Source organism: Oryza brachyantha, chromosome 3 (genome assembly GCF_000231095.2).
Source record: "Oryza brachyantha chromosome 3, ObraRS2, whole genome shotgun sequence".
Taxonomy (NCBI): Eukaryota; Viridiplantae; Streptophyta; class Magnoliopsida; order Poales; family Poaceae; genus Oryza; species Oryza brachyantha.
In genome coordinates this window covers 2955056-2973037 of record NC_023165.2, presented here as the reverse complement: position 1 = coordinate 2973037, position 17982 = coordinate 2955056, and the positions used below count along the sequence as shown (strand labels likewise).

Here is a 17982-nt window from a genome sequence, read left to right as displayed (position 1 = left end):
GTACTATGTAATTACCATGAAATTATGGAATCGCTTGGGGTGTAATAACAAAATGCATGAAGTAAAATTCGTAAAAGTATGGATATAATAATAAAATTATCGTAAAACTATAAGTTATTGCTAATTTAATCATAGAACGGCCCGGCGAATCATAAAACTACAATTCCAATGTAATATTTCTGCTTGGAATTTAAACTCTACTAAACATGTAGTCTTAAGAAAACTTAAAACTCTACTAAGAGCATCTTCAAGAGATGTCTAAAATTGACCTCTAAAACAAAATTTTAAGAATTAGACTAGAAAATATATCTCCAGCAGGTTACCAAATACATTCCTAATATTACACATTTCTAAAATTACTTGTATTCTAAATTTGAGTTAAAAGTATGGGTTCCTAATACAAGTTATTCATTTTTATATTTTTGTTGAAAGAGTGCGTAATTTTTATACCCAATATTTTTTAGATAAACCTAATACAAGTTTATAGATAGCAAAATATTAACATTCTCTTGGAGATGCGTAGTCTTATGAAAACTTCAATACTCCGACATCCTAGGAGTAGTAAATAACTTCATTTCAAATGCGCAATTTTATGATAGAACAATTTAAATATATTTTTTATGATAATTTGATCAAAATATCTTTAGGCTTATAAAATTTTATGTATTTATTACGATTAGTCGATCAGTTGTCTGGAACTACGATGTACATGCATCGCAACTCTTCCGGCAGAATCCCGGGGAGTCGCTGGTGCCGACCATATAGCCGGGGTTCTTGGCACACTCTCCCGCGGCAGCCCAGCTGGGGCAGAGAGCATGTTCATCGTCGCACTTGTCAGCGGACGCCCGGCGATTGTCGTACGATCTCACATGGATCCATTTCGTCGCCGACCACTTCTCGCATTCTATGACAGGGCAGCTTCCGTGCAGGCTGTCTGCGTCCAATGTCACGTTGGGGTGGAGGCTGAAGAACAGCACCGCACTGCCTTTCACTGGTTTCACTGCCAAATAAAATCCCAACATTGCTACAAGTGAGCAAATCAAAATTTCACAGCTAGCCAAGCACTGTCTATGTATGCAGAGCTGAGCAGAGCCATCAGCAGTTTGTAAAAGAAATTGCATAAAAACTGCAGGAAATGCTCCCTGCAAGTTCAGAAATGGATATACAGGAGTAATCTATAGAATAACTTTTGTCTGCCTTGGCAAGTGCCAACCATACCTGCGAAGCCCTGTTCTGCGCAGTCCGACCATGTCTCGTCTTTAGGCTGTGACAATCTAGCCTGTGGGGAGAAGAGAATCAGTAGTACTCTATTTCCTTGTTGCAATGAAATTTCGTAGCAAGATTGAACAAGGGTAGAAGGTGTAGCTTAGTACCTCTGAATCGGGGAAGACGGTCTCTCCACCCATCTTGACACTTGATAGGTACATGAGCACGGTGGCAACCCGATGACCTTCACGGGCTGAACGTGGCTGTCCACGAATGTAATCAAAGTGTGGCTCGTATTTCTCACCTTGCTCATAACGTAGTATTTGCATGGATTCACCGTTTTCTGACAGTTCAAGGATCACAAAATGGGTAAAAACTATAGAAGATGATCACGCACTTTGCAGAAAATTGGGAGCAAAGCAAAGATAAGCAGCTCACAGACTTTAGTGCATCATACCTTCTGGAAGCATGGTCCAAACAGCAATCCTCTCCTCGATTCTTGCAACAATGTCATCCTTTAGATAATAAATAAAAAGTTAAAGGGTTCAGGTGCAATCTTAAGAGAAGCCAGGAAATCATTGCAGGAAAAAATCCATCTTTATTTTAACGACGCAATTAACTTTTGATACATATTTAACTATTTATATTATTAAAAAACTTATGTAATTATTATTTATTTTATTATGATCGAATTTATTACTAAATATATTTTAATTATACTTCTATTTTCACATATTTACACCCTTTTTAATAAAATGTATGATTATACGTGTGTCAATAAGTCAACGGCATCTTATGTTAATATTGATAGAGTAGTAGACAATTAGACATACACTATTTAGAGAACATTGACAAGTTATGCCTGCTTGGAGTAGAGGAAGTTTTCTATGGCTAATTTTACGATACTCAGAATGTAATGAGAGATAGCATATTTTTTAAGTAAAACTTGGTAAAATTTTCTCTTTTTCAATATTAACATGTTCACATATTTAAAAAAAGAGCCATTTTACAGTCCTTACCAGGTAACGAGAGGTAACAAAATTTTAATGTAAAATTTAGTATCTCATAGAGTCATAGCACTTTAAGATACCAAGATGTACCAAAATTAAAAAAAAATAAAATAGTATTGTACCTCTCTAAAATTGCTTTAAAAAATATAGACTTGAAATGAGGGATTCATCCCCATCAAGAATGTAACGGATGAATCGTTGGATTTAGAGAGAATCGAGAATTATTTGGATGCTTTTTATGGAGTCTGGAGAAGCGACGGGACGAAGATTTCCCACCTGCTTCTTGGCGAGGAACATGCCGGAGCTGGTCCTCTCCTCGCTCATCACGTTCTTCCCCGACTTGCCGTCCACCACCGTCGACTTCTCCATCGTGCCCTGCTTGGCCTTCGCGGTTCGCAGTTTCACGCAGAGAGAGGAAGCCACACCACACTCAGATCAACCAAGACAGATTCCCAGATTTGCACGGGAAGCTTGACATCCGAGCAACTCACCAGCGCGACGAGGTGATCGCACTCCGCCTCCGACAGGAACCCCTCGTACAGGAACACCCTGCGACGCACACAAAACCGCACCGTCACCACCGCGCCCTGAGCGGCGGGCCCGAGAAACACGCGGCGGTGCTCCCGGAGCGGGAGCGGGAGCGGGGGAGGGTTTTGGCGCGGTTACCTGGGGCGCCACGAGACGCTGACGGCGCGGGAGGCGTCGAGTCCCCCGCCTCCCTCGCCGCCGGCGACGAGGAGGAGGAGCAGGGCGGCGAGGAGAGGCGGAGGAGCCATGCCCATGCGGCGGCGGAGACGACGGGTTCTGCGATGTGGGTCCCGCTTCCTCGGTGAGTACGCCAGTACGGTAGTGTGGACCCCAACGCGAGCTCCGAAAGCTTGGAAATGGCGGCGGCGGGTAGGAGAGTGAGTACGGTTTGGGCCTTGGGTTTGGTGGGGTCAGCACCAGACTGGGCCTTGGGTGTGGTGGGACCGAGCAAATGGAAATAAGAGAGTTCAATAGTATAGCCATAAATCCACCTTTATAGTCCACATGTTATACACATATTTTGTCTTATAGCCTATGTACAGCTGGCTATAAATTAGTAACCCACCTCATTTTTTCTTTAAAATATATTTATATTTAGTTTATAGCCTGTTATTGTACCTGTCTAATTAAGTTTTTTGCCGTTCTTATATTTGGTCGATAACAACGGCAAATGATGGGCTTGAAATTTTTCATTTGAGAAAAGAAATTAATGGGATTCGACTTGACTCGTTGAGAGTCAATCATATTTTTCTCGTTTGGGGGCGTTTAGTTCACAAAAAGTTTTCCTAAAAACATATCATCCAATCTTAGACATCTAATTGAAGCATTAAATATTGATAAAAATAAAAACAATTGCTCAGTTAGAGTGAAAATCGTGAGACGAATATTTTGAACCTAATTAGTTCATAATTAGCCAAAAGTGCTACAGTAACCCGCATAGTGCTAATGCCAGATTAATTAGTTTTCAGGTGGACCACGAAATTTTTTTTCATTCGGATCGTAAAACCCTTTCTGACATCCGATCAAACATCTGACGTGACATTTATGCCAAAAATTTTTGCCATCTAAACGAGGCTAAGCCTATGAAAAAGTTTTATACGCCTATGACAGCCACGGGGATTTTCTCAAAAGATTTATATGCCTATGAAAAAAGGTATTGACGGTGAATCTATCGGTAAGTTACCCCTTACTCGGTTTGAAAAGAAAAATAATCGTGGAATCGTAGGATCCATATGTCAATCATTTCTATTTTTCATAGAATCATAGTTACCCCTTACTCGGTTTGAAAAGAAAATTTCTCTACACAAGACTTATGAAGCTCACTATAATTTTATTCTCACATAGTACTCATCTCCTCTCTGCCCGGATCATACCATTGACTAATGTTGACTATAAATATCTTGACTAATCCAACATTGTCGTATAACATCCATAAATCTAGTATCAGACATTGCCACTACGGTTAATCTTAAGTCAGTTGCACATAAAAATAGATAAACAAATCGTTATGAACATAAATATCACGACCTGGTCTACATTAATTATATGTACTCGCATAAACAGCATAAGTATTTTCAAACTAATTTTTATTAATAAATCATTTACACATGTACCATGATTTGTTAGGATGTGTCACCCCTTGGCTCACCTTTGCGGTTGTGTTTTTGTTCTTTTGTCTTATAAAATGGCGATATCGATACAACACATGCAAGTTAATGACTTGTATTGCAATATAATTGCGCTATCAAAACATTTTTTGTCGCTTGGTATATTTTTTCCATTTCATGTCATAAATAAATGGTTTTACTCACATTCATATATAAGATAGTATTTACATGTTTAAAAAACAAAACATATTATAACGTTACACAGAGCTAATAGGTATTAGCTCAACTATATGGCGGTGATTGTTTAACCTTTTTCGTCGGAAAGCAAAACATCATATTTTTAAATAAAAAACAATTTATAAATAAAACTTTTATATACGTATTCTTAACTGTCTAAAAACCAATTCTAAAAATAAACGTGAGTGAAAACCCCCAAACAACTCAAAATTTAAGATTAAACATTTAAATTTTGAGTTATAAACATAAACATAAGTGAGAATATATATGTGTATATATTGAGGTTAAAGCAACATATTGAACTTCTTGTAGTTGGCACATGAGAAATACATACGTACGTGCTTGCATTATTTTAATTGTAAACATACACTTCGCCTTTTCGATTAAGTAAATCTTGAAGAAAAAACTCGAATTATTGTTTACAACAATTCCCGCGAGCTTTTTAACACTAATCATCATTATTCCAAACATAATTATTGTAGATGGAAGAAGAAAATCAACATGAGCAGTATCAGTTGAAGCACCAACAGGACACCAAAACGTGTCCAAAAAAAAGCCACATTCTATTTAACACTAATCATTATTATTCCAAACATAGGGGCACAACTAAATATTCGAAAGCCAAATAAAGCGAGCGAAAAAAAAATAAAAACAAAACAAAAGTACGAATCTCGAGGCAGCTACGGCGCCGAGAGATCCCCGTCCATCCGTTGCGGCGGCCACTCGCGGATGCCGTTAAACCCTAACCCCCCACTATTTCTAGGGTTTTAAGGCCGCCACACTCAAACGGCTCCGCCGCTCCCTTTCCCTACCCAACCCAACCCAACCCTCCCCCTTCGACAGCAACCGCGCCGCCGCCGCCGCAGGAGCCGCGCCGGGCCGGGAGGGGGTCGCCGGAGGGAGCAGCCATGGATCGGTACCAGCGGGTGGAGAAGCCGCGGCCCGAGGCCGCCGCCATCAGCGAGAACGAAATCCGCATCACCACCCAGGGCCTCATCCGCAACTACGTCACCTACGCCACCTCCCTCCTCCAGGTACGCGGCGCCAGCGGCCAGCCGCCGCGCCTCGCTCGCTCGTTCCGGCGTTGGATGAACGCACGCCTTCATCTTGCGAGTACCGGGCTTTATGGCTAGATCTCGCTGCACCGTGCGAGAGAAAAAAAGGGCGGTATTTGGGAGAGTTTGGGTGATGAGGGGGGAATGCCCGTTTGTGTGGGAGACGCTACGGCTTGGAATATACGGGGAAGCGAGGTGTTTTTGTATGTGAGTAGTAGGAGGTGTAGATTTGCTGCATTGTGTGATGCTTAGTTGCTGATTGGCACGCTGGTGACAAGGGATGTGTGCGTATATCATTTTCATTTTTTGTTTCTGTTAGTCTTGATGTGGAAAATTCATAAAATAAACTAAATACTAAAGATGAGATTTTTTTACTATGTCAATGCTTACCGGAACAAGCATATGTGGGCTATATTGATGTCGCGCAATGCGTTGTTGTGTAACAGTGAGTAAAGGGGCTGAGACTGACAACTATGTAATCTCATAACAATGAGTGCACCGAAGCTGTTTCTCTGCACGGCTGTAGGCACATTGGATTACCCTTGACTCTTGTTTTGCCTTTTCTTAAAATTTTTAAGATATTGTTGTTATTAATGTGCCATATGTCATCGGTTGCTGACAAGATCGATTATGCATGCTTGACTTGAGTTGAGTTTCATATGCAAGTGTCGTCATTTGGCATGCAAATTAGCATAGCTTTTAATGCCTATTAAATGAGCTGACTGTTCTTCTGGTTCTGATATTGAATTTTTAGCTCGTTGTTGCACAAAGTGTATTATTGGCCAATCATGAATTAATGCCAAAGTTTGGCTTTCATTACAAAACGGATGGTTCCTAGTTTAGCTCCTGCACCCGACTATCAAATGATTTCAAATAAAGGAGCAAAGCAGGAAACGGTTCCCTGTTCATTCTCTCTGCAAGTGTACCAAGCTGGATCACTGCTGGACCTTTGCCTTAAATCAATGTATTTGCTGTTATGCTTGTTTGACTACCTGCTGTGTTTGCCTTTCACCCAATTGGGTCCTCCTGTTCAACTCCAAATCTCCAAGTTGACCGATTGTCCCACCTTCTCATCCCTCTATGCCTATGCATTATGTCTATGCTAGCTCTATTGCTATCATCAAGGATCTGCTGCATGATGAGCCTGATTTTTGTTGGTGGCATACCTTAATAAACGTCTGTCCTGTCTTTTTTCACCTTTCAGGTTGGGGGGTTTTGCAGGCTCAACATTTTCATTTAAAATAGAACTCATTTTGAGAACATTTTTATTGCACTATTACTCCATTTTGATATTATGGCAATTATTACTTGGATAACTACGAATGGTCACTGTTTTATGTGCTCTGGTTGTGTGCATGCTACGAATCTTATAAGCTGTTTCAAGCAGGAAAAGCGGGTGAAAGAGATTGTTTTGAAGGCTATGGGACAGGCTATCAGCAAGACAGTGGCTATTGCTGAGATCATAAAGGTCTATTCCTATCTCTCTTGCTTTAGTTACCAATATTTGGATGTTGAGCAATCAACTCATCTCTTAACTGGCAAATACAGAAAAGAATCCCTGGGTTGCATCAAGATACATCAATCAGTTCAGTCAGTATTACTGATGTATGGGAACCCATTGAGGAAGGCCTTGTACCGTTAAGTCTCTATAAACAGTTTTATTTAACAATATATTCTTGGTATATCCCTTTTCTTCATTTTTATTTATTTTGTATTATATATTGCAGATTGGAAATGACTCGTCATGTTTCAATGATATCAATTTCCTTGTCACCAAAGGAGCTTAACAAGAATTCAGCTGGGTAACGATTTGCTCTTGCCTCTTAGTATTTATTTCACATTATCACACTGCCATGGTTCTGAATGGATCATTAATCTATTGCCCTTTTGAAGGTATCAAGCTCCCTTGCATACAGAACCACTTAAGCCGCAAAGATACCAACAAACACAGCAATATCAACAACAGCAGCACCAATCTAGACCAAATCAAGTTCAAACAGGTGAATATATTTTCAGTAGCAAGGGTCTTTTGTGCCACCATGAGCTTGATTGCTAACCTTTTCCTTTTGTATTGGAGATTCATATGGTCGTGGACGCGGTAGAGGCAGAGGGAGAGGAAGGGGTTGGGGTGGTAGGGGAGGCTATGGTGGAGGTTATGGTGGATATGATAACCAAGGAGGTTATGGTGGATATGGACACCAGGGTGGATATGGACACCAAGGTGGTTATGGCAACCAGGGAGGGTACGGTCACAACCAAGGTGGCTATGGAGGATATGGTTATAACCAAGGTGGATATGGAGGATATGGTAAGTACTATAATGCCTGCTGTTATCCATTGTCCGGTATTTAAATGTTGGAAGGGTTTGTTACAGAATTGTTTACAATCTTACATGGTAACCATTTATGTTTTCAGAAAATGGTGGCTGGAACTACAACCGGAACAGAGGAGGTGGAGGTGGCGGTGGAGGAGGAGGCCGAGGAAGAGGCAACTGGGGGTATGGCGGTATGTATTACTATCTTACTAACACTATTTATGCATGACTAGTTGTGCTGGTGTTTGCATATGTCAAGTTTCTGGATACAATATTAGTGTTCTTCTGAACTTGCTTGTTTGTTTCATGATCCACATTAAGATATAATCCCTCCATATTTTAATAGATGATGTCGAATTTTTGGCTCAAGTTTGACCATTTGCCTTATCCAAAAATTTTGTGCAAATATGTGAAAATGTAAGTTATAATTAAATTACATTTAGTAATAAATCGAATCGCAACAAAATAATCGATAATTATGTGAGTTTTTTGATTAAGACGATCAAATACGTGGCAAAAGTTAATAACGTCATCTATTAAATCACGGAAGGAGTATTTGTTTAAATCGGAGTCTTATAATTATTTGCATAGTGGTATACCAAGAATAATTTATGGGAGATATAACCAGAGTTCATGTAACACATTTATACTGATCCATGCAGTACTACGTGTCTATATTTTGGAACGGTTTAATTTATTTCTTGCTGTCTCCTAAGTCCAAAGTCCAAACCAACCTTCTTGGCCACCCATATATTTCAATATTTGTTCCAATTTTTAACAAGCATGGTGAACTTAGAATAGCAACAAGTTACAGGTTCATGTAACACCTTGAGGTGGTTAATAATGGAAGACCGTGGAAAGTTATAGAATATGTTGAGCCTTTTCTTGTAATCTTGCAAGGACATTTTATATTTTGAAAAGGACCCACTCTTCCTTCGCTTTAGTGCCAATCTTTCTTATTTATATGAAAGAATGGGAGGTGTAGCGTAATCTTGCAGCGCTGAAATCATAACCATAAAGCACAACCAATTGTGGAATATTTTGTTTGTTTCAGGTCCAGGATACGAGCGTTCAGGTCCAGGATACGAGCGTTCAGGTCCATCATATGAACGTGGTGGCAGAGGTGGAGGTAGCCCTGGCGGCAGAGGCTATGCTCGGGGCCGTGGACGAATGGGCGGAGGCCGAGGACGGGGCAACCAAAACTATTAGATCGTCTTTGGTTTGGATGTGCCAGCCCGGTCACTGGGTGCTGTATGAAGAAGAAAACTGTGGATGCGTTCTCCATGGAACGGAACCGTAGCACTGTTTCTTTGTGAACAATCGACTAGTCTTCCCAGCTTTTAGCTATAATCACCAATGGTATCTGTGGCATTGCTTCGATTCTGTGGGATTTTGACAAGAACGTTAAGTTTTTACCTTGGACGTCTTTCCTGTATTTAAGAGTGCATTTTTGAATAGTTTTTATCTATCTTCCTCCTGCTTCCGCCTTCTGCGTTCATGTGATGCGAAGCTCCCTGTTATCCTACTGGCGCACCAGTCAGAATCTTTTTGCTCGGAAGAAAACGAATTTTAAATATTGTTCAGGGAATGGAAGAACAAAATATCAGTTGATCTATGAAGTTTGTTGCAGGTATACCTCACAATCAAAATCAATCGGTCTCATCTTTAAAAAGGAATAATCAACATGTTCTTCAAGCATTTCTTAAAGATGGATTTTTGATGGGGGCACACTTGTTTTTTCAGTTATGCTTATATTATAAACTAAAATTTTAATTTTTTAATTTTAAATTTGAAGTTGATTTTAGAGTTTTTTAATCAGTTTTTTTAACTTTTGCTTATAGGTAAAAACATGTATATAAATGTTTTATTAATAAATTATTTTTATTAGTAAATATGTTTTTCATCTTTTTCAAAGATAACCTCCGGGGTTTACGTAGTTATACGTCACTGTCATAGGTTTGATGATAACATTTAATACCGGATATGATGCGGTATAAATTTCTATAAAAATAATAGTGATAATAAGATTTCAAACCGTATGGTACGCATGCTATTGACTATTCTTTTTAGATGGCCGGCAGATGAAAACTAATGATAATTTACTTGATTGTACAAATAAAATATATTATAAATTGAACAAGAAAAGTTTGAAATTAATAGTGGTCTAGGAACTATTAGAAATTTTTAGAAAACATGTGTTTGAAAATATAGAATTATTCAAGTGTAGTCTCGTCGCCTCTTCCCACCATACACGCGCAGCATTTCTGTCCTTTTCCCCATCGTGTGTAACAATAGTAAGGAACACCATTTTACTCTTTTTTTATTTTTGGGTAAAAGGCTCAAAGAGCCATCCTTTTCTTGAAAGTACAGAAATTGAAACAAAGGTTTTGCTAGGGATCCCAACTTTCCATACTACACAACAACTAAACTCTACTATGCTAAGCCAGCTAAAAGATTATACTCCATGTTACCGACGGTGGGTTCATTCAACCCTTCAATCATCCTATGGACATAGATATATTTCATACATATATTCGTTTTACTGCACGAATATGTTACTAATGAGTGAGACGAATAAACATATGTACTACTTCTTTGACATAGAGAGAAAAGGAGATGGTTCTAGAAGGTCAAGCAATTTCATGGATTGAAGGCCCACACAAAGCTAGGAGTGGACTTAGGTGATACGTGCCCAAGAAAGGACTAATATGATATTTTTAGTATATAATATTTGCATATACAATATGATATTTCTTTACACATATTCTCTTTATTTCATACTGTAAGATTTATTGGCCTTGTCTAGAATCATATGTGTGTTAATAAATCTAGACAGATATATAAAACATATATTGATATATGAATGAATATAGGAAAATCTAGAAAGTTTTATAATATGGAACAAATAGAATATTTTATGCTATAAATTTGTATCTATGTATAAATTTTCTATACACAAAATTTCTAGTATAAAGACAAAACTTTATACATATACACATAAATTATAAATAATTTGTATATATCAATTTTCCTATATACAGACTGTTCACGTGAATTAATGGTCGCATGAACGTTCACCCGTTAAGGCCCGTTTAGTTAAAAAAACATCACATCAAATCTTTAGACACATGTATAGTTGGGAGGAAAATCGTGAGACGAATTTTTTGAGTCTAATTAATTCATTATTATCTTTTGAGTCTAATTAGCCCATCTGTGCTAATAACAAATTAATTATACTCAAAAGATTTATCTCGCAGTTTTCAGACGAGATATGAAATTCGTTTTTTCATTCGTGTTTAAAATCCTTTTCCGACGTCTCCGACGTGACGTCTAAATATTTTCTTTTCGCGAACTAAACACACCGTTGCACCGTTAGTCCTCACTGATAATTGATACAGGCTTCGGCTTGCACTCTCCCGCATCGCACCACGCCCCACCCCGTTCCGTCACGCCAATGGGGGGAAGCTATCGGACACGGTACAATGAACATGCCCACCTTGGCGTCCATCGAGTCCACTGCCCCCGGCACACATCCGAACCTGGACGCCTCCCAGTCCAGGTGCGTGCTTGCTCCCCCCGGCCTGATGCGTCGTCATGATAGGCTGGTTAGCTTAGCTCGATCTCCCAGTCTCCCCCATCATCCTCCCCCGGCTAGCCAGCTCGGTGGCTATATTACAGGGACAGCTCCCCTTCCCCTCGCCGGCCGGCCGTCGCGTTCTCGACGAAGCCGTACGCACTCGCGGTACATATTGGCTCGCCGGAGTAGCTAGCTAGCTAGCTAGTTAGGTAGTCATGGATCAGCTGGCCGTCGTCGGCGTGGCGCGGGCGTCCAGCCCGGCGGCGGCGCACGTCGCGTACAAGATCCCCGCCGGCGACGGGCCGTACGCGCGGGCCAAGCACTACCAGGTATGGCTGAAGCTGATAAATTAAAAGCTGGCTCGATTCGCGCCGCGAGTGATGTAATGTGTCGCCGTCCGTCGTCGTCGCCGGCGTCCATGGCTGCCGGCGTCGTTGATTCTGGATTTTGCAAAGCATGTTATGCTAGATTTGGCGATTAGGATTTAGGACCGAGAGTCCGAGACTGAAGACTCGTGCAGATCTATTTCTGGTCTTATGTCAACTAATTAATCTCACTTGTCTGAGCTCCATGGATTAGTCAGAGCATTACCCTTACTTTAGGGTACAAGAGCCTAATGGATCTTGCTACCTATGAGCTTGTGTTAGTAATTACTGTTTGAAATTTTATGAGACTATCTATGCATAGTTGATCATTAATTCGCATAAACTCGATTAATCTCACTAGGTATATATAGTGTCATCTTTACTGTATGAACAATTTACAAATGGATTTCCTAACCTTAGCCCTGCATAAAATGGACAGTTTGCATGATACTACATAGTACATACATATATCTTCTTGGATTCTTGGTTCCCCTTTTACGAAAAGGACCTATATATTCATTCCTCTAGTAAAAGATTCCATCTTCTAGCAGCAACACTGACCATTTTAAAATTTTCTATTTGCATATCTTTTACAAACCCATCAATATTGTTCATGCATATAATCTAAATACTTAGAAAAACAATATAGTTATTAAATACCTCAAAAAAATATTCTTGAATATTTCTGGAACACATGTTATTCTATGATTGGATGGGACAGCAAGACACGTGCTACGCATGCATGGTAGCTTAGCTTAATTAGCTTCGCTTTCGATCGATCAGCTGGTGGAGAAGGACCTGGACGCGTCCATCGCGTGGTTCTGGAAGGCGATCAACTCCGGCGACAAGGTGGACAGCGCGCTCAAGGACATGGCCGTCGTCATGAAGCAGCGCGGATACCTGGCCGACGCCATCGACGCCATCAAGTCGCTCAGACACCTTTGCCCCAAGCAGTCGCAGGAGTCGCTCGACAACATCCTCCTCGACCTCTACAAGGTAACGCCGGCGATAATGGCGGCTCCGGCGCCGGCGCCGGCCCTGTGGCGCCGTTTCTTGACCTTGGGATTCACTGTGCTTGGTTGCAGGCGAGCGGGAGGACGAAGGAGGAGATCGAGCTGCTGAAGCAGAAGCTGCGGAAGATCTACCTCGGCGAGGCGTTCCACGGGAAGACGACGAAGCGGGCGAGGTCGCACGGCCGCAAGATCCACGTCTCCGTCAAGCAGGAGACGTCGCGGGTGCTGGGGAACCTCGCGTGGGCGTACATGCAGCAGCGCAACTTCATGGCGGCGGAGGTGGTGTACCGGAAGGCGCAGATGATCGACCCGGACGACAACAAGGCGTGCAACCTCGCGCTCTGCCTCATCGAGCAGCGCCGCCCCGCCGACGCCGAGGCCGTCCTCGCCGACGTGCTCGCCGGGAGGTACCGCTCCCAGCACGACCACCACCAGCCGCAGCCGCCACCGCAGCACGGCGCCGGCAACAAGATCTTCTCCAAGGTGGAGGAGCTGATGGCCCGGATCATCGTCAGCAGCAACGGCAGCGTCGTCGAGGGCGGCAGCAGCTCCGACGAGGACCGCGACGTGGAGGACGAGATGGTGGAGCTGCTCGACGAGGTGGTGCGGCAGTGGGCGGCGCCGTACAGGAGGAGCAACCGGAGGCTGCCGGTCTTCGAGGAGATCACTCCCGTCTGCAGGGAGCAGATGGCAGCTTGCTAGCTAGCTTAGCTAGAACATATATAGATACAATTTTCATGCTGCTGCTGGTGCATCAGACTAAGCATGGAGTTTCTGTGAAATTAATCGTGCCATTAGTATAGAACAGAAGTGATTTTGTGAGTGTCAGCACAAGTGCATGCATGGTTTTCCTTTTAGATGTGTTGTTATGTACAGACTACTGTGGATAAGTGTTCATGGTTTGGTGAAGGATGTTAATTAATATGTGTACATAAATGTATTTACTCCTCCCACTGCAGTGTGTCTGTATTATCTGTATTGTTTGTGTTTTTAGAACAACTTCTTTAATTTGATGCTACGTCCTCTGTCCATATTTTTTTTATATTACTTCGTTGACTTCTAGATCCACGTTTGATCATTTGTCTTATTCAAAAATTATTAATTATTTTGTTATAATATAATTTATTATTATAGAAACTTTAAGTATGTCTTATAATTTTCTTAAAATTTGGATATAAATTTTGAATAAGACGAATGATCAAACATGAAGCTAAAAGTCAACAACATTATATAAAAAAATAGAGGGAGTATTTTATTGGAGTTGAAAAGTTAATTTCTGGTAGTACCACTAAAATATCTTGATGCAAGATAACACCTCCATATACAAATATAGCGAGTATAATAACATGGTCTCCATCAGTACGCTTTGACTATTAATTACTTTTACAATGTATTACCAACGACTACGAGATTAACCTCACATGAAATTAGTTTCAAATACAAATCTAATGATTGGATATACGTGTGACACTATAGACATATACTGTTAGTTTATTAATTAGTCAAATGTTACAATACAAATGATGAGTTTATGGAAACAATGACAACTTGTATTTTTATACAGAGGGGATTTTAGAGAGGATTTTAAGGTACAAGAAAAGGCTCCATTTTATATCCCTAGATTTTCATGAATGTCTAAAATTCACCGCTAACTTTAAAACTAACACTATTCATCCCAGACATATCTTTTACTTTTCATCCATAGCGGTACATATTGACTGCATGACGTTGGCATGGCAATTATTTGCACATCACTTGTTTATATTGCACCTAAATAAATTAGTCATTATATATGGTAATGGTCATTCCAAGTACAAAATTTGATTTTCTATATATTATAGTTATTTTCTATGTGCCAATAGAGATACTTTACATAGCTTAGAAAAATAATTAATGTTGATTGAACATACCTTGAAAATTGTTAATGTTTAAGAGTTTGTTTAATCAATATATACATTTTTGAAATTCAAAAGTGTAGTCGAACATATATGTGACTACATTATTTAAAGACATAGGGTTCATCCGGTGCCAAACTATACGCAAGACACTAGCAACTAAAAAGAGACGCATGAATTTTTATAAGGATTTGGACCCAGTTAAGCAATAGCTCTACAATTATCGATCATAGCTAGTTTCACTAGTATACCAATATCACATTAATACAATATATAAGGAGAAAACCATAATCTAGTCTACAACTGTATTACATAGACTAGCTAAAAACCCCGTGCTTGCTACTAAGAAATATGAATTATATATGTGCTAGTATTTTTTTTGGAACAACTTGTATTTTAGACATTCAAAAATAGAACCAACATAGGACTATTTTGTCATATTATAGGAGTAGATGGTAAGACAATATATATAATAAAGTTGGTGGATGACAGATTAATTCACTGTCACCACCATTACCTTATTCTTTAATAGTATAATAGTATGGATATACCGTTTAGTTATTTTAGAAAAACAATATCGGATGCTCTGTGAGAATCAAAGATTCATTAAACATAGAAGCATGGACCTAATCAAACTCTGTATGAAATACATTATAGCAAAACATGCAAAAGTATCTGTTCTGAATTACAGGAATACTATTACATTGTAGAAATAATATAGACATCCTGTACATGCACAGGAAAGACTCTATTATATATTGTGAGCCTTGAAGGTCCATAAATAACTAAAGAAAATGTGAGAGCTAGCAACAATTTCAATCAAACTGATAGATTCATGGTGATCTTGCACTACCTATGTGGTAGGTTTCTTCCAAACACCTTTCTATGGTGTAGTAATATGAATTTCCTCGTTTTCCCCGTTTCTGGCATGTCCATTTCTTCGGCAACATCAAAATTGAAAGCTATGACAATATTCGGTGAGGCAGATTATATATGTTGTGTTACCAACAATTGAAGTCACGACAAATTGTCAAGACGATGAGGAGGATCAATGCAACTACAATACCAAAAACAATGAGCTTCATCTTCATATTCTCCCACCACATCTTTCGCCGAATCTTTGTTCCTTGTTGTCTAAAGTCTTGTGCCTACGATAAAATGGATATCAACATGTCAGATATATCGCAGATTGTGTTGGTGAGTGGGGATAAAATGAATGACTTGATTCAAGAGCAAAGTAATGAAACCTGTGAGCGTAGATCCTCTGTCTTGTCGACGAGCAGTTCAATTTTCTCTCCACGATCTAGAACCTGATGAGTAGGACGAGAAGAAAACAATTCGAAGGCTTTAAAACCACACACATACGAAGCAAACCCAATTAATGACAGTAAAGTGGGAACTAACCTTTTCAATGTTTTGCATCATAACTCCTTTGACCTCTGTAACTTGAGCTTTCACTTTTGCAAGTTTGTCAATCTCCTCAGGGTGTTGGTCACAGTACCTCATGTGCTCTTTAAGTTTAGACCTAAAAAATAAGTCTTTTTATAGTTATATTACTTGTATTATAGTAATTCAAAGCATTCACTACATCATATAGCCATTCAAATGTTGACAACTATGCAAAATATTTGCGTAGATGCCATCAAAAAACTTTTTCAAGTAAAATACCCATATTCACGCTTGAGGCTATTCGCAGTAGCACTTCTTGCTTTTCCTCCACTGTATTTCTTGGAGAAATCTTCCTTTACTCTCTCAATGAAGCCAACCGGAAGTTGCCGACCAGTTGACTCAGTAGCAACAACACAATATGCTGAAAACCAAATAGATTGCCAAACAAAATCCAATAAACACAATGGCATTTACTTTTCAATTAGTTTGTGTTTACTGAACAAAGAAGCATGTCGTAAAATGATAGTCATAAAAGATGCACACTGTCTAATTTTCTTTAACATAAATATTAGACCACAAATTATATTTGATGAATCTCAATGATAAAATAAGTTCACGGCATGCGATGAGAGAAAATAAGGTAGAACTAGTACCACAATGGAACTAACAAACTATTAGGTATGACTAAGAAGGTGATATCAAATGGTGAGTACCACAATGGGATGTACTCTCTTCATTTTTTATATATGACGTCGTTGACTTTTGGATTTACGTTTGATCATTCGTCTTATTAAAAAAAATCCAACTATGCAAAATTACAAATCATACTTAAAGTTCCTATAATATACGTCAAGTTATAAGAAAATAATTAATAATTACATATCTCTTTGAATAAAACAAATGATCAAACATGAACATAAAAGTCAACGGCGTCATATAAAAAATAGAGAGAGTATATTATTACATACCAAACACAAGGTACCTGAATAAATGAGCTCATCTTGAAAAAACAACAAAACGTTTTTGTAACAAGAAAAATTGAACTAGACACACAAATTTGTTTTAAATCTTTTCCCACATAAAGTTAATTATTATTTTTAATCAAATTACAAACAAACACTATACAAAATTGATTAATCAAAAAAGAAAAAATCAATCACTCTCAACGCTCATCAACACATTGCATCACAACATACACAAAATTAACCCCAATCCACCATGGAAGATTTCAAAGCAGGTCTAATCCATGACAATGTCAATGCAAATGTGTGCACTTTTGAATAAATTCTATCAATTAAAGGTGGATACTACCAATGATCCCTTAGAGCAATGGAATGAAAAAAATTGAAATAAAACACACCCTCTAGAACACAATAATCATACTAAGTAATCACATCTAGTCGAGATAACTAGTGATTAATGCAGATTATACGAGAAGGGGGCGTGTTCGGGGGGACATTACTGAATCCATCATGGACGTGGTAGTTGAAGGTGTGCCCGTCGCAGTTGTAGCTATGGCGGTTGTTGGAGGACGGGAGCTTCTGCAAACATTGTGCAGCGACAGAGGCGAAGTTGCCGGAGACCTCGGCGTGGTCGGCCAGCACGGTGGTACCGCGTGCCACGAAGCTGTAGACCAACGTCGTCCTCTTCTGCGGCCCCATCCCTCCGGCCTGCTGACGCCTAGCTACGCTACCACACGAGTGCGATCAGGAACCTCCTCGGTTGGAGAGGAGGGAGGAGGTTGGGTGGTGGGAATGCACGGGAGCGATGTGGGAGAGGTGGTGAG

The 17982-nt window shown here is 39.8% G+C and overlaps 4 protein-coding genes across 4 annotated transcripts; 2 read left to right on the top strand and 2 right to left on the bottom strand.

Annotated features, from left to right (window-relative positions):
* Positions 1 to 649: 649 nt before the first annotated feature.
* Positions 650 to 4195, bottom strand: LOC102719094 (probable prolyl 4-hydroxylase 7). Its single transcript, XM_006651007.2, has 8 exons — positions 4159 to 4195; positions 2883 to 2952; positions 2708 to 2765; positions 2493 to 2600; positions 1664 to 1721; positions 1374 to 1549; positions 1219 to 1279; positions 650 to 1000 (listed from the first exon to the last, which is right to left on the bottom strand). Exons 1-8 carry the CDS (start codon positions 4193 to 4195, stop codon positions 699 to 701), a joined length of 870 nt encoding a protein of 289 aa, XP_006651070.2. The 3' UTR covers positions 650 to 698.
* A 1155-nt stretch (positions 4196 to 5350) lies between these two features.
* LOC102719747 (protein argonaute 18) lies at positions 5351 to 9434 on the top strand. Its single transcript, XM_006649390.3, has 8 exons — positions 5351 to 5622; positions 7031 to 7111; positions 7192 to 7280; positions 7371 to 7445; positions 7537 to 7643; positions 7721 to 7951; positions 8059 to 8148; positions 9012 to 9434. The coding sequence occupies exons 1-8, from the start codon at positions 5497 to 5499 to the stop codon at positions 9164 to 9166; spliced, it is 954 nt and encodes a 317-aa protein (XP_006649453.2). The 5' UTR covers positions 5351 to 5496; the 3' UTR covers positions 9167 to 9434.
* A 2097-nt stretch (positions 9435 to 11531) lies between these two features.
* On the top strand, positions 11532 to 13863 carry LOC102719466 (protein SULFUR DEFICIENCY-INDUCED 2-like). Its single transcript, XM_006649389.3, has 3 exons — positions 11532 to 11863; positions 12683 to 12895; positions 12985 to 13863. Exons 1-3 carry the CDS (start codon positions 11750 to 11752, stop codon positions 13612 to 13614), a joined length of 957 nt encoding a protein of 318 aa, XP_006649452.2. The 5' UTR covers positions 11532 to 11749; the 3' UTR covers positions 13615 to 13863.
* Positions 13864 to 15417: 1554 nt separating this feature from the next.
* Positions 15418 to 17946, bottom strand: LOC102719184 (putative vesicle-associated membrane protein 726). The gene is made up of 5 exons (XM_006649388.3): positions 17659 to 17946; positions 16476 to 16617; positions 16212 to 16332; positions 16055 to 16117; positions 15418 to 15955 (listed from the first exon to the last, which is right to left on the bottom strand). The coding sequence occupies exons 1-5, from the start codon at positions 17855 to 17857 to the stop codon at positions 15809 to 15811; spliced, it is 672 nt and encodes a 223-aa protein (XP_006649451.1). The 5' UTR covers positions 17858 to 17946; the 3' UTR covers positions 15418 to 15808.
* Between the last annotated feature and the right edge of the window lie 36 nt (positions 17947 to 17982).

What these genes read in the sequence shown, in the direction of transcription:
- LOC102719094 (XM_006651007.2), bottom strand. Translation starts at nt 4,195, where the DNA reads ATGTCTGATACTAGATTTATGGATGTTATACGACAAT. An exon ending in TTGGACCATGCTTCCAGAAG is followed by an intron (nt 1,550 to 1,663) that starts GTATGATGCACT and finishes TTGAACTGTCAG; the next exon opens with AAAACGGTGAATCCATGCAA. An exon ending in CGCAGAACAGGGCTTCGCAG is followed by an intron (nt 1,001 to 1,218) that starts GTATGGTTGGCA and finishes TTTATTTGGCAG; the next exon opens with TGAAACCAGTGAAAGGCAGT.
- LOC102719747 (XM_006649390.3), top strand. Translation starts at nt 5,497, where the DNA reads ATGGATCGGTACCAGCGGGTGGAGAAGCCGCGGCCCGAGGCCGCCGCC. An exon ending in ACGCCACCTCCCTCCTCCAG is followed by an intron (nt 5,623 to 7,030) that starts GTACGCGGCGCC and finishes TGTTTCAAGCAG; the next exon opens with GAAAAGCGGGTGAAAGAGAT. An exon ending in CTTAACAAGAATTCAGCTGG is followed by an intron (nt 7,446 to 7,536) that starts GTAACGATTTGC and finishes GCCCTTTTGAAG; the next exon opens with GTATCAAGCTCCCTTGCATA.
- LOC102719466 (XM_006649389.3), top strand. Translation starts at nt 11,750, where the DNA reads ATGGATCAGCTGGCCGTCGTCGGCGTGGCGCGGGCGTCCAGCCCGGCG. An exon ending in CGCGGGCCAAGCACTACCAG is followed by an intron (nt 11,864 to 12,682) that starts GTATGGCTGAAG and finishes TCGATCGATCAG; the next exon opens with CTGGTGGAGAAGGACCTGGA. An exon ending in TCCTCCTCGACCTCTACAAG is followed by an intron (nt 12,896 to 12,984) that starts GTAACGCCGGCG and finishes GCTTGGTTGCAG; the next exon opens with GCGAGCGGGAGGACGAAGGA.
- LOC102719184 (XM_006649388.3), bottom strand. Translation starts at nt 17,857, where the DNA reads ATGGGGCCGCAGAAGAGGACGACGTTGGTCTACAGCTTCGTGGCACGC. An exon ending in AGCCTCAAGCGTGAATATGG is followed by an intron (nt 16,333 to 16,475) that starts GTATTTTACTTG and finishes CTTATTTTTTAG; the next exon opens with GTCTAAACTTAAAGAGCACA. An exon ending in CAGAGGATCTACGCTCACAG is followed by an intron (nt 15,956 to 16,054) that starts GTTTCATTACTT and finishes ATTTTATCGTAG; the next exon opens with GCACAAGACTTTAGACAACA.